At 35.7% G+C, this 16064-nt stretch overlaps 1 protein-coding gene across 1 annotated transcript in view; it reads left to right on the top strand.

Annotated features, from left to right (window-relative positions):
* LOC5576746 (guanine nucleotide exchange factor DBS) overlaps nucleotides 1–16064 on the top strand; it is a 457969-nt gene that overhangs the window by 45948 nt on the left and 395957 nt on the right. Inside the window, exon 2 of the mRNA XM_021839979.1 lies at nucleotides 10686–11147. Coding sequence (XP_021695671.1) covers nucleotides 10686–11147 — 462 coding nt within the window. The remainder of the gene's footprint in view (nucleotides 1–10685; nucleotides 11148–16064) is intronic.

The raw sequence follows: 16064 nt of genomic DNA on the forward strand, positions 1-16064 counted from the left end.
ACTGAAAAGTACTGTTTTATTGCTTTAGGTAGTTTTTTAAGAAAACTTCCAAGAGCAGAGAGAATTCGTGTACGCACAGCACGAAGGTACGATGCGCACTCATCAATGTTTCGTTAATGATGGTTTTAAACACACCGTGAAGTGTGACAAGACCCGAACTACCGATCCGTGTAAATACCGTTTGAATGGAAGCTGTGTGGTGGACCGGTCGGTAGATCTGGTGTCTTGTACACTGGCAGCGTCATGCCGCATAGAAGAGGTATCTTCAGATTTTGTTATCTTCGCCTGCTTGGTTGAATTTGGCACGGTGACTAGACGACTCGTCTAACTGCCTACTACGATGATGGGTGTGCTTTGCACCTTTTATGACGACATTGGCATTGAGAGTGAGAGTAGTTTGTTTAGCTTTCTAAACATGGATGATGGCTGCTTCCGAACGGTGAGTTTGCTGCTGGGGACTTCCTGCGGTGAATTCCGCGCATAGATTTTGAATTATTGTTCTTTTGATTGGGACTGTTGTATTCACGGTGTTTGTCGATTGCTTGCACAGCACTGGAATTATCTACGTCAGCGTTCTGGCATAAATATGACCACATAGCACTGTTGAAGGCTGTAACATTTTTTTTGTTAGTGAACGGGTTTATAGTATGTATCACACGTTGATCTGCACACAAATTACGAATGTTTTTTTTTCTGTTGATATTCTTAGAGACATTACTGGTTGAGCTCTTGAAGAATCCTGAACAAAAGTTTCGTAGAAATTCCTTGAGAATTGGCTAAGCCATTATTTGTTTCAAACAAACGATCGTAGCATCTAAAAAATAGCCATTTCACCCAAAAAATGGGATACATAAGCCTATAATTTAAATTTCCATATTTCGTCACAAATTAGGGTTAATTCTTTTCCATTTTCGAATCATTCGTTTTTACATTGAAAATACTATGAATAGTATATGTATTTTTGTTTGTCATAACAATTGATATAACTGAAATACATTAAGTCGATAGTAGTGTATTTCGGGGTGGAGGCAAATCAAGAGACAAGCAAACTTTCGTTAAATTTATGTATAGTATAGACTTGAGTAATCCACTTTTCCTTCTAATATTATATTATATTATTATTATAATCTACTTGATATAATTCAATGACTGTGTAATGTGTAATTAACTGTTTTAGTTTTCTTCATTGATTGGAAACTTCTTTTAACGATAATATCCACCTATTCAAGCTTCAATTTTTCTATTGTAACCCATCGAATTGAAAAGCAACCCATTTCCAACAGATTTGTACGGTTTTCATTCAAAATGGATCTTCCTCAAGCCCAGTAGCTGTTTAATTATTCGCCTAATTTGCTGTTCACTGAGGTTCAATATGCGTGCTTACAATCCTCCACATACTGGACTTTAATTTCCTTTTTTTCAACGATTTGATAATGATTTAAAATGTATCGGTGTCATGCACGAATCAATTGAGCAATGAAGAAGAAAAGCTTCACCAGATCTCGGCATCGTCAGTCGGAGATTGATATTTATAGAGCAGTAGGGAGTGGCTCTGTATCATGCAAGATATCACGATAACGATCGAGATCGCAAGATGAATGGTCTATTTGCTTCTCGCATGTCTAGCTCCAACATTTTTATTTGTATGATATCACACTACCTTTCCTGAAGAATCGCACATTATACGTATCATACCCAGAGGCGAATTATCCAACCGCCACGCTTTGATAATGGCAAACCATCAGTCGAGCAAGTGTACGCTTGGCTCAGTCAGTAGGGAAGTAAGCCAATTATCTCATTTTTATTACTTGGGGTGCGAGCAGAGCCCCACAACTCGTGCCCCGTCGTAGTATGAGGATGAAAAGGCGGTTTGTTTGTTTGATATCGGTTCTCAAACGATATAATGTGGAAAAGGCTTGAGGTTCTCAAGCTTCATTAGTGGCTTCATCAAAATGGCCCATTTTTATATGAAAAAAAAGCAAAAATCTTAAGTTATGTGACTTGTTCATTCGAAGCTACTGTTAGTCTGTAAGGAATTTCTAAGTGGAGGCCATACAAGTTGAAGTTTAATGGGGAAAATCGTCGAAATATACGGGAAAAATGTTCTAATTTCCATATATGACTAGAAGATTTTCCTATCAATAGAGGAAAGAATACAACGAATTGGAAGTATTTTCGTAGAAAAAAAAGTTATACCTAGGGAAACTGAAGTTCGATTTTTCCCGGGGTGAAACAGGTAGCTCCACAAAAAAAAGTATGCCTTTTTAATTTTCCTAGTACGAATTTACTGTACTTAGACTATTCCAGCCTAAGGAATTATAACATTGTAAAGTATAGACGATGTATGATTTTTAGTTTTTGAGATACATTTTTTTGAAAATAAAAAAATCAGTCATTTTTTATTGGCATACTGTAGGTCTCAGCGCATTAGATTTTTATAATAAAAAAAAATCATAACTTTTGAATAGCGCTATTGCTGTTCTCATTTTTTCTTGAAAGTTCAGAAAATTTTACGTTTACTGTCCAATTTTCAGCGATGTATGTTTTTTAGTTTTTGAAATATATATTTTTTTTTAATCAGTCATTGTTTTAAGGGCACACGCTGTAGGTTTCAGCGCATTGGATTTTGTATTTTTTTTTTTCAAAATCATAACTTTTGAACAGCTCAACTGATTTCCAATCTTTTTTTATGGAATGAAAGCTTAAGATTTCAACTTTTCAAAAAATATGGATCCCTGAATATTTTTTTCTTACGTTCAAAAATATAAAAATTTCTGTGTTTTTAGAATTTTTTTTATATTTTTTCATGTAAATTTTTTTTTTCAGGGTTTTATATTTTTTCTGAAAAGTTGAAATCTTAAGCTTTCATTCCGTAAAAAAAGATTGAAAATCAGTTGAGCTGTTCAAAAGTTATGATTTTGAAAAAAACAAATACAAAATCCAATGCGCTGAAACCTACAGCGTGTGCCCTTAAAACAATGATCGATTTTCTAAAAAAAAATATCGATCGATCAAAAAAAAAATCGATCAACTGATGGAACATACACTTCGTAGTTGCTACTCCGTGATCAATCAGGATAGTAATATTGCACAGAGAACCACTTAAGATGAAGCTTGGGTTGTAGCTTTTTTCCATCTTCAATGTACAACCACACTACTCTTGATATTTATAGATTGATAACGGCGCCGGCCACGTCCTTATGTCCATCGGGGAGAGGAAGGAATGTTAATTAGTAAGCCATTGTTACTAGAAAACCGGAGAATCTCCTGCATTTCCCACAGCTACCTTGGAAGTAGGAGTGTTTTGTTAGTGATGGATGAGGTATTCGACCGTATGGATACCACTGTGGTAAGCGGTTAAGTCGACATATTCAATTCTAGCGATAGATAGAACTGATGTTGTTTGCGCCATAATGACGCAGAGAGATAGAGAGAGACAGCTATAAGAAAAAGAGTTACAAATATGTGAAAGGGACGGGCCTGGGATTGAACCCACGACCTCCTGCTTGCAAAGCAGAAGCGATAGCCATTAGACCACCAACCCCGTCTAATGACTGATTTTCAAAAAAATATATATTTCAAAAACTAAAAAATATACATCGCTGGAAATTGGACAGTAAACGTAAAATTTTCTGAACTTTCAAGAAAAAATAAGAACAGCAATAGCCCCTTTTGTCCCGTTCAAAACACGAAAAAACGGAAATTTTTCCATCTTTTTTCGTGTAAAAAAAATATATATATTTTTCTTGTAGAGTCAAAATCTTTAGCTTTCATTTCGTCCAAGAATTGAAAGTAGGCCAAGTGGTTCAAAAGTTATAATTATTTAAAAAATAAAAAGTTTGCGAAATCGCGATTTTTTTTTGGTTACCTTATTTCGGAAATGATCACCCTAAAAAAAAATCCAAAAATACGTGTATCCTTATTTCGGATAATGAACAAAATAGCAAATTTCTACGGAATTCGGTGACCCACTAGATCGGTTTTTCATGGAATGGCTGTATTTGTACACATGTGTGAAATGTACAAATCAAAGTTGAAAGATGCACATAAAAGAAGCAAGCCAAATGACGTAAATTTGTGACGAATTCTATATACGTTAGTGTCAGATTCGGAAAATTTCGTCCACAGTTTCATGGTTTTCGTGCTTTTTAAAAAGTAAAATTACATTTTATATTCAAAACACCTTCAACGACACGTTTTTGTGTCGTTCCATCACTTACATCATGTGTCGTTTAGTCAAAACGAGAATTACGTCCACAGTAATTTTCATTATTTTTAAGATACAGCGCATGAATTTGATTGATTGACGAGTTTCCTAGCATAAATCGCTATTTTCCGAGTCTGGGTAGACTTGTCTCTAGAATATTTTTGAAAGAGTATTCCATCCAAAACGAGTCGAAAAAAAAAATCGTGCTTGATAATATTCGTTTCGAATTCAATTTTGCACTTCTTTTTGGTATGGGGGAATAACTGTTTGTCATAAAAAATCGACCATTTTAACTCAAGAATAACCTTTCAAAATGGCCTATAAGTTTTTGCATGCAATTTATTTGAAAATTTCTAACTCAAATCTATTGATTTTAGAGAAAAATTACAAGAAAAAATATACACTGAAAAAATATCTTTTTTTGTAGTAATTTTCTAGTTATTCCAGAAAAAGCTTCTATGGTTCAAATTCTATAGTATTACACGGAGGTACCGAAGAAATTTCTGCAAAAATTGATGATATTAGAGACATTTCAGAGTTTCTAAAGAAATCCTTAGAAGAGCACCTACAACAATCGTGCCTCCAAGTTTCTTGGTTGACATAAGTTGAGAAGTAGAATATTCTTGAGGAATTCTTTAGCACGTCCTTAGAGTAATTGTTATCGTAAATTCTTATTTTTAAGAGAAATCCTTGCAGTAGTTTCTGGAGCATTTTGTGTTGGAATCCAAGAAAAACATAAGAAGCGATTTCTTTCCAAGATTGTATATTTTACATACAAAGATATCGACCGTGATAATTATATTTTGAATTTGTTTATCGGCATATCGGTCTATTTTGCTCGAAGTAAGAGGGAGCATGGAGAAGAAAGCAATGAATACTAGATGGATAGATACCGTAAGGGAACGGCGAGAGAAATTTGATTAGATGTTGAAGAGGGCATACCATATGAAACAGTATTACTTGAAACGTCCTTCCTTGTGGCTAACGTCCCCTATGGGAACGGCTTGGTGTGTTTTGAGAATGACACTACCAAGACAGCTGTCATTGCTTTCTTCTCCATGCTCCCTCTTACTTCGAGCAAAATAGACCGATATGCCGATAAACAAATTCAAAAAAAAAAAAAAAAAACAAGATTGTATATGATATTTCTGATAGATCAAGAGGTATTCTTGGAAAAATTCGGTAGCATGGCTTTAACAGGAATACCTGGAATAATTCATATAAGTGTGTTTAGAGTAATTCTTAGTTGTACTATTGAAAACAATATAAGAAAAAACCTTCTAATAGTTAATGGAACAATTTCTGGCGAAATTGTTGGACGGATCCCTAGAGAAATCCAAGCAAAAAATTTACGTAAATGACTAAAAAAAAATTGGTGAAATTTAAGCACGTAAAAATTAAGGAATCTTGTAAAGCGTTTTTCTATATGAATTCCTAATAAAAAACTTGATGAAAGTAAAAATGTATTTCTGTAACTCGAAAGTGCTCATAATGATCTTAGAAGAAATCTTGCAAGAGTTTTATCAAGGATTCTAGGAAAAATTTAGAAGAATCACTGGGTATTCGACTTCTATTTCCGAGCGGAGGGTCCAGGAACTTTTCGTAATTGTAATTTCTTTGACTTCATTAGGGTGCGGCTTTTTTTCCGAAAGTTCTCAAAACCACAAATTTTTGTGCTTTTCTCAATTCGAATCACATAAAAAGAAAAACAGCGAAGTGTGAGCCAAAATATATATTAAGATTTAGAGGTTGCTCAGGCAACTGGAAGGTGATTTTTTAAGATTTAAAATATGACTATACAAGTAGATGAAAAAACCGAATTTAGTACTATACCATTTAATTCCACTAGAGTTTGTATCCTTTGACAGATACGCGTATTTCTACCTCAACTGTAAGGCCGTCTTCAGTGTCGTGTACTAGAAGTCGAATCTAGTACACGACACTGAAGACGGCCTTACAGTTGAGGTCGAAATACGCGTATCTGTCAAAGGATACAAACTCTAGTGGAATTAAATGGTATAGTACTAAATTCGGTTTTTTCATCTACTTATAGGTATTGTACTAAACAGCTCGAAGATTTATTATCGACTCTCCACATCTCGATGTTCTATATATCGATATCTCTCCCTATGTCGATGATTTCTTTGGTCCCTTCATTCTGCATACAATTTCACTCTCCGTATCTCGATATCGTCTGTATCTCGATATCTCCCTATCTCGATGTGTTCCTGGTTGATTTTTGGTCTCGATTTCCTCTCCGTATGTCGACATGCCCATTATCAAAGGTTACTATTTGTTCTTTTGTCCCAAAAATCGATATTTTCATGAATCATGTAGGTCCATGTATGGACCATGTAGGCTTACTAGAAGAATATTTCAAAAAGGAGGACATTTTGCTTTACTGGTTTTGAAAAAAGGAGGACATTGAAAAAAATGTCATATTTCAACAAAATTTTATGTTTAGATGAAAAAAAAAACATGCTTTTGGAAAATACTGATAATTGAACCATTTGTTCAAGAATCAACATGAATCATACAAAACAACTTTTAGGGAAGCAAAAATATAGAAGTTTCTGCACCGAAAAAATATAAGTGGCGGACTTCCTTAGAACAATGACAATGATCAGGCGAATACTTCTTATACAAAATTTCAGTTATTTTCCAGCAATTTTATTTTTGTTTTATTCTAAGAAGTGCAAACATTTTGTTTCGTGATTTCCTGAGTAAACGGGAAATTCATTTTGTAATTTTGATTTATTTTTGTCTAAAAATGTACTTGTATTCTGTTAGAGACCTAAGCTTTAATTGTTTAATTCTAACGTATTTGAAAAGATGAATAGATGGTGTGCTTTTTCCAGACAGATTTTCATAGAAACGTTTATTTTTCTAGCTTTTTTTGTTTAAATATGAAAATACATGGACCTGTATTTTCCATTTTCAACTGAACTAATATCCTTTAAATTTACCCTGATATAATCCCAATATAAGATTATTGTGATGTATAATCATAATTTAAGTGCATGTTTTAATTAGCAAAAGAAACCAAAAATATTCAAACATATTTCAAAACTTAAATTTTGTAAACGTATAGAAAAAAAGTGAAAATTCACCAAGCCTAACATTGGTTTCAAATTTTTCTTCTTGGCATTACGTCCTCACTGGGGCAGAGCCTGCTTCTCAGCTTAGTGTTCTTATGAGCACTTCCAAAGTTATTAACTGAGAGCTTTCTTTGCCAAAGTTGCCATTTTCGCATTCGTACATCGTGTGGCAGGTACGACAATACTCTATGCCCAGGGAAGTAAAGGTAATTTCCATTACGAAAAGATCCTGGACCGACCGGGAATCGCACCCAGACACCTTCAGCATGGCTTTGCTTTGTAGCTGTGGACTCTGACAACTCGGCTAAGCAAGGCACCTGGTTTCGAATTAATAAATCCTTTATTCGTATCCAAGACTGATATATACCTAGTTAGAAATTCTCAATAATTTCAGTAAGCAAAAAACTAATGGATAAATTGAATATTCGATTAATTTAAAAAACTAGGATATTTTTAGCTTAAAGGTGGACGGGAAGACGCATGATCAAAAAGGAGGATATGTCTTCTCAAAGAATACCATCTGGTAAGCCTAGCCATGGAGGTATGTAGGAACGTTGGAGTATGTAGGAAAAACTATATTCAATTTTCTTGTTAACAGAACTCTTGAAAACCTATGAAAAACCTATAAGAATTTATTTTGGAAATAGAAAAATAAGAAAATGTTCCATAGAACAGTACCGTAAAACGGGGAAACTTTTATAGTTTTTTAAGATTTTTATGTTATATATTTAAAGCAAGTACTGGCATCTCTGCTATCGATTGCAGTTGATGGATTGCATAACATTTTATTTTGAATTGAACGATGCCTTTTCATATATTGCTTTTTGCCTTTGAGGTGCAAATTTGTATCATGTCAAAGATAGGAATGTCACTCTTTATGTATTTAAATAACAAAATATGAATGGTTGGTCACTAAAAGTGTCGACTAAAAATTGTTCATGTTTAACATGACATAGGTTTTCTTTCTTGTCATTACAGAAACAACTTTGAATGGTTTGACATTAAAAATGTCGATTTAAAATAGGTTCACGTTGTCTTTAATGTCTTATGAGTGATCTCATGAACTGAGGCTGCATGAATCGCATCACTTACCAAGGTGAATCCTGATTATGTAGCTTTTAAATCATCTCCACTAACTCCTTCCTGTGACAACCATGGAGATGCAGAGGTGATCTCGGTCTCTAGTAACAATGGATGTCCAATTCATTATTCTTCCTTTCCCCGATGACCGTAAGGACGTGGCCGGCGCCGTTATGACTTTATAATTTTTGGGGTTCTCGAAAGTGTACATTGAAGATGGAAAGCTATACCCTCCCCTACATCTGTTGGTTCCTTGTGCAACTTCGATTATTCTGGCCAATCACGGAGTAGCAACTACGAATTGTACGGCCATCAATGCTTATGCTTATGCGTATTGCTGTTTGCCTTTGAGGTGCAAATCTTCACTAAACGTCGTCCAAATGCGGTAACACCAGACAATCAAAGGATACCTAGCAACTATCATATAAATCACCGCCGATCTAGCAAGAAAAATTTATCTTTGACATCGCATTTCTTGTGAAAAATCTTATCGCATTTGGTGTTTCCACACTTGATATTTGCATTTCAAACGCACACAGCAATAATTGGTCGGTGTTCAGATAGACCGAATTAGATGGTATTTTTGGCGTACCAAAGATACGTTAAGAACTCCATCAATTCTGCTTCTTCCTATTCTATTTTGATATAGATGTATCATCAAATAGATAAGTTCCATTGTAACAGCAAATAATGCAAATATTTTGATAATTCGAGTGCCTGGGGTGCTGTTTTACCGAAACCATTGAAAAACACTTGGTCCACTCTACCTGAACACCCACCAATTGAAAGTCCAATTTCTGCTGTGGGGTAACTTTGACAAAATATGTTTTATCATCGCTCTCTATTTGGGGTTCGCTTTCGCTGCTGGTATTTATCAAGCCTGTCACAACTTGCGAAACATTGCCGATCATTGCCTGATACAGAGGCGATGTTTTTCTTCGCTTATCATGCTTACTTACTTACTTTGTACAACAGTGGTGAAAAAAAACTCGCTTATCGTACACAGCATCAGCGTGCTGGTTCTGACGGTGACAAACCGCGCGATGACTGAAGGGTTAAGATGATTATGAAACGGAGCCAAGCTTTGAATTTCCAAGAGCACTATTCTGGAGAACCAAACGACGCTCTGAGTTTAAAATTTGATCGAATGGTCATTAATATGGTCGGGTGTTATACTTTCAACTATTAAATCACCAGAGGGGGTTTACACGCGGTAAGACTTCTAAACTATTAAAAATCGGTTGAAGAGACTTTCGGAGCTTGCACGGGAAAACGTCTTTATCGTTCGGTGTCTACAATCCAAGAGACCCGACAGATATCGGGTGATTTATTTCGAAGGCATTTACTATAAAGGTTTTTAAAGTAAATGCACTCTTATTCGATTATACGAAATTCATGTACAGATTAATCATGTTCACTTTATAGCAAATGCACTCTAGAAATACTTGAAACATTTTTGAGGACATATCAGTCATCACCAACAAGCAACCAATCGTTTAAATTTTCAACGCGAACGGTTGTCAGGTTCTATAGATATGTGAACTTGAAAGTTTGAAGTTTGACTCTGTTTTATATTCACCTCAAATCGATCTGTCTGAACCTCTAAACGATATTAAACATATTCTTAATTCTAAGGTTTATCATGGGTTTTCGAATATTGTTTTATTCTGGGACACCCGTACGCCGTTGAAAGCAAACGTTATCATTATTATCTTTATTATCGAGACTTTCAGCCCGTGGCTGGTTCGTCTCCAGGAAAGCAAACGTATCGAATTATTATGCATTCAATTGCAGTCAACTATAAATTAATACTAATAAAAAAATTTATAGTAGAATCTATATCTCTTCAAAAGCAACTTATGGATTGAGAAACGCTGCTCACTGCTAGCACAAGAAAATTCTTTTGCTTTCCAGCTCTAGATTTCATACATCGTACAAATACCTATACCTAAGCGTTACATACTTCTTCGACCGTATATTGTCTAACTTTTGCTAGTTGTTACACCTTAAGAATCCAATTTATTCCAGTAGAACTGCTATCGCTGCTGCTCGCACGAACAATCCATCCTTTCTCGCATAATCCGTTTCGAGTCATGTTTAGGAAACTTCATGCCCTCAAATTAAAAACAAATAAGCTATTACTACGCTAGTAAACCGGTCTCGATTTTACGATCTTCTCCGACGATGATCGCTGGGAACCACCCCCTAATATCTGCTACCGCCACTCGGAGGGAAATTGCTTTCATTTCTAATTAAAAATCAAAAACTAATCCGCTTTTTTTCTGGTTCCCCCCCCTCAGAATCTCCCCCGCCATCTGCCAACGGTGGAGGCGGCAGCACGGCATCATCTTACCACTCGGCGCACGCCCATCATCATCAGCAGCAGCACCAGCAACATCTGTTCCAGCATCAATCTTCGGTTACTTCGGTCAGTTCGGTGCAGACAGTGCTCAGTCAGAACCTTCAGAATGCCACCAACGTGAACAAGCTGATCGAGAACGTGTGCCAGAATGGGAACCACCTGAACATGAACACGTTTGGCAGTTGCAGCTCGCTGATAACCACAGGGCACGTGGTGCCTGCGAGTGTGAATGGTGGCCTCACGGGACAGGGGATGGTTCAGCAGCAACAACTCGGACCACAGAGGAATGGTGCTATATGCGGAGAGCAGGGCATGAATTCCAGTGTCAGTTCGGCGGAAGAGCCGTTGAGCGTGGCCGATGTGGCTGATTTGCTGCATCCACAGTATGCGATCATAACAGGTGAGTTGATTTCATGTGTGGTAGATAAGTGTTCGAAGCGTGGTGGGTTTGAATCGACAAACGCCGAAATGTAGGCAATGGTCGATGCAGTGAGCAACACGTTTTCCACTGCATTATGCTCGGTACGAATTTTGTCTTGATTTTTTAACTAATCAATCGATCAAGATTTCAGCTTAAATGGTTGTTTGGTTCTCTAGATTTGTGCTCTTGAAAATTTGAGGTGTGGCTTTGAGGAAGGGCAAAGTATACTTATTTCATCGAAGTTTTTTTTTCTTAAATCTTTTCACCGTTTGATAACTAAATAGTATTTTTTGAGCGTGTATGCTACAATGCAATGATACACTTCATGATACATTTTTGTGTCACATTAGTTCTGTAACATGCACTAGTAGAAAAGTTACTATTAAATCATCAGGCTTAGTCAAGTGTTTAGTAAAATTATAGTTTTTCCTATAAAGGTTTTTAAGATTTATTGGAAATAATAATGGTTTCAGCTGTTTAGTAGAATGCCTATAAGTAGTTTATGAATGACTTTTAGAACTTGAGAAAACGCAAATAAATTTGTTGAATAACTCTTGATGTTTCACCGAAGTTCTTAGCGCAATCGTTGCTTGAAATCGAGATAAAAATAGGAGACGTGAAGTAAAAGTCATGATAAATCAAAAAAGAATTAAAAAAAATCTGGAATCGAAATAAAACACTTGACATATGTACAGTCATCTCTGCCTTACTCGATATTGAAGGGACCATCGAGTTAGGGAGGTATCGAGTTACAGAACACAAAACCAATGCAACTGCGATCCAAGGGACCATCGAGTTAGCCATGAGAACCAACTTTTACTATGGTTCTCTTACTCGATATCGAGATACGGAATATCGAGTAAGGGAGAGTTAACTGTACCTGTAATAGTTTCTTACTTAAGTAATGACTGAAACCAAGAAGGTTGTTTTTGGAAATTCGTTTTACAAGAATCTAGTAGGATTGTTAAAAACAATCTGACAAAAACCATGCATGAATTGCTTGAACGTTTTCTTGAAGAAATATGAATTCTGGAAGAGAGTCCTGTAATAATCGAGAATTGAGAAAATTTCAAGACAACGATTACCATGTTTTTCTTTCTTCGGATGCTTCTTTGAAAAACGTAAAGTTTTTTTTGTTTTGTATGGTATTCAGTTGGAGCTGCCTGACAGCTTAACTTGTCAAGGCTGAACCCACGGTCTGGCTTTTGCCAAGTTTTCCCTTTACCAGGACCAATACGCAGACGGACTAGGCTATGGTGCCCACATGAACACTGTTTTTTATTCGTATTGTGACGTGGTAGTTTTTGAAAAATACCCATATGACCTTGCTTCTGAGAAACGGAAGCATTGTGTAAATCAGCAACTCCATCAGAATTTGTTTGAAATAGAAGTGTAGTAGTGTCATTATTAATACTGTCTAATCGAACAGTGATTTTGAATAATTTTTCATCAAAGTGCTATTCTGATTACTCCTGTCTTTTACGTAAGATTAGAGTCTCAAATGTCAATTGTCGTCAAGTCTTAACAAAATTAGGCTGTTTAGTAATAGTTTTAGTTAATTTCGTTTTTTGTTGTTTAAAGTATATATTGGTCATTACGTCCATAGTCATTGTTATAGAGTAAAGTTACCTTAGGCTTCTATTACAGTCTCCTACAAGATTCACTTTTCGGTGGCAAATGCAATGCTTCACAACGCCTACTTTCTACTTGTAAATTTTGCGAAAATGAAGCTGGAGTTAGATTATTTATACCAATGTTACAAAAGAGGTATTTCTTATTATGGCAATGTATTCCATATTAAAATAAGATTGTCGCCACTTATTTCTACTCAGTGAATCTACTAGTCATTTTCCTCAGAGTCCTCGGGTCTTCGGCAAAGTTGCTCAGGGTTTCAAGGACATCTGGCAAGGAAACAGTTTAGTTCGCGATTTTTCCGCTAGGTGGCGCTAGTGAGCATGTCAAATTGATCATTTCAAACTAGTTCTAGCTTGTGATCTATAAGAGATAGAAAGTTCGGGTCTTCGGCAAAGTTGCTCAGGGGTTCAAGGACATACGGATTTGAACATCAATGAATCAAACCTAAAACAGTCGAATATGAATGAATCAGATAAGAATCACTAGGATATGGAGCAAACTGAATCACTTAAAAATGAAATGAATCAATTCTGAATCACTTAATAATAAAGTGAATCTGACGTGAATAACTTGCGGGTATGGAGACAACTAAACTTGAATCTATTTAATATAAAATGAATCAATCCTGAGTCACTTGAACATGGAGTGAATTTGACATGATTTTTGTTTACTCCATATTCAAGTCAAACCTGAATTTCTTGAATATAGAGTGAATCAAACCTGAAAGACATGAATATAAAGAGAATAAGACATCAATCACTTGGATATGAAGTGAATCAAACTTGAACCATGAAGAGATTCTGACTTGAATAATTTTAATATGATGAATATGAGTCCTGACTGAGTCACTCGCACATGGAGTAAGTCATACCAGAATCACTAGAATATGAATCAGATATGATACACTTGAATATACATTTGATCAGACCTGAATCACTTTAATTTAATATGATTCCATCCCTAATCGCTTCAACTTCCAAATGTCAAAGGAATTCTGAACAGCATTCTGGAAATTCTATCTTATCAAATTCATAATGTTTAGGTACAGTCATCCATCCAGAGTAAACTGTTTCCAGGATGCCCTTGACTATCCGAAAAACTTTGCCGAAGACTCAAACTTTCTATCTCATCTGGCTCGAAAGATAGAATTTGTTTCATATACAGGTATGTTCCGTTTTTATCACGTTCCGATTTTGTCGAGACTTGCTCTGGCCACGTCCTAGCAACAAATATACACAAAATACGTCACCCTCCAAGGGGGGAGGGATCAAGCCAAGCGTGATAAGCCTTACACAATTTTCGGAGGACTCATACAAAAAACGTGTAAAAGAGGGGGGGGGGAGGTAAGGATGTCAAAAAAGTTTAAATTTACCGTGACATAATTTGTGTTTAAAAGACGATGATCCCTCACATGATTAAAAGACGATCCCATATATGATCAGTTCTTTTTGATAAGGGATGCACTTGGGAATGCATTCAAGAATGTTTGGGCAACGGCAAGATACATGATCGAGTTTATTTTATTTTTGATAAGACTGTCGACCTTGTCATATCAATTGTTCGCGAATCAAAGTCATAATTTAAGAGGATTTATCTGATTGCACTCCACGATTTGTCTCCTAGATTGTCGTTTTTAAACTGAAAGTCAATCGTGCATGGTATGTGAGAAGGTTTTTCTATGAATTTCAAATTGATTCGCATTAATCGCAACTTGTTACAATATCTTACAAACCCTTTATCCTACGACAAACAGTTTATCGGATGCTCGATATATATATATATATGATTAGCGCGCGTGGTGAGGTGCTGAAATCATGTTGCTGCAAGAGCGATGACCCTCTTGGACCATTCAAATACCGTGTTGTCTGTCGTTAGAGCTGATTTTTTCCATCCTTAATCACCACAATCATTTTTCTGTTAAATTTGGCAATTCAAAGCACAGGAAACCGTAAGTACTCATTTCAATTTGCAAAACTTTCGCAACATAACTACATTCAATCATCAATCGGAAGTGGCCAAAAATGCAAAAAATGTACCTTGGCAAAAAAAGCTCTCAGTTGACATCTGCGGAAGTGTTAATAACAACACTAAGCTGAGAGGAAGGCTCTTTCTCAATTGGGATGTCTTAAACAAAAAGAAGAAGAAGCAGAAGGATAAGGGTGAACAGTAAAATTAAAAATTTCTTGTTCAATCTTTCTTAAAAAAAGAACAATGATCAGCTTGTCCTACTTTCTTGTTATTTTTTACAAATATGACGTACCTTGTGATGCAAAGGACATTTCTGTGATTATCGTGTTAATATTCTGTATAACATTTATTGAAATTCTAACTAAGAAAACTAAAACTATTAATGATATATTACAAAATCATATTGATTGATAGGAGTCTGCAATCAACTTTCATTACGAACCTATAAGAATGAACAATCTAAATGCTCCCCCACAGCTCCTAAACATCAATACTGTGCATTTATATAATGAAAATGTGTATTATCCTAACTAAACTGCAATTTTCATTTAAAATTTGTAAAATATTTTGTCTAAGAAAATTATTCCGTTTTTGTCAACTGAAAATCGCCGATCGTGTTGATAAAAACGGAACATACCTGTATTTAATTAAATATGCGTACTAGTGCAACCTAGTGGCAAAATTAGGAACCAAAAAATTTAATATTTGGATGTCCTTTACTTTATTTCTGTTCTTTACTTACCGAAGACTCGAACTTTCTATCTCTTGTGGATCGCAAGCTAGAACTAGTTCAAAATGCTCAATTTTACATGCTTACTAGTGCCACCTAGCGGCAAAATCGCGAACTAAACTGTTCGCTTTCCGGATGTCCTTGATCCCCTGAACAACTTTGCTGAAGATCGCTTCTTTGCAAGTCGTAAGGATCTCGAGATATAGCAATGTGAATTAGCCTGTTTTGAGGTGATGCTAAACTTTTTGGAGGTGATTCATTATTCAGCTGAGTATTGCGATACTTATTTCAGTGAGTCCGTATTTATGACGGGTAGTGTACTTTAAACAACAAAAACGAAATTAACTAGAACTATTACTAAACAGCCTAATTTTGTTAAGGTATCTAGCCAGCTAATTGTAAGAATGGCTATGGATCATTCTGGTTAGCAAAAGGCAAACTAATCGTCGCGAATAGTATTAATGTCCACTTCGAATAGATTAATTATTTGAAATGGGCATCAATTCTATCAAAGACGCAAAATGTCCGTTGGATCACATCCGAAATATTATTGCGTCTATGCC

This window comes from Aedes aegypti, chromosome 2, assembly GCF_002204515.2.
Source record: "Aedes aegypti strain LVP_AGWG chromosome 2, AaegL5.0 Primary Assembly, whole genome shotgun sequence".
Taxonomy (NCBI): Eukaryota; Metazoa; Arthropoda; class Insecta; order Diptera; family Culicidae; genus Aedes; species Aedes aegypti.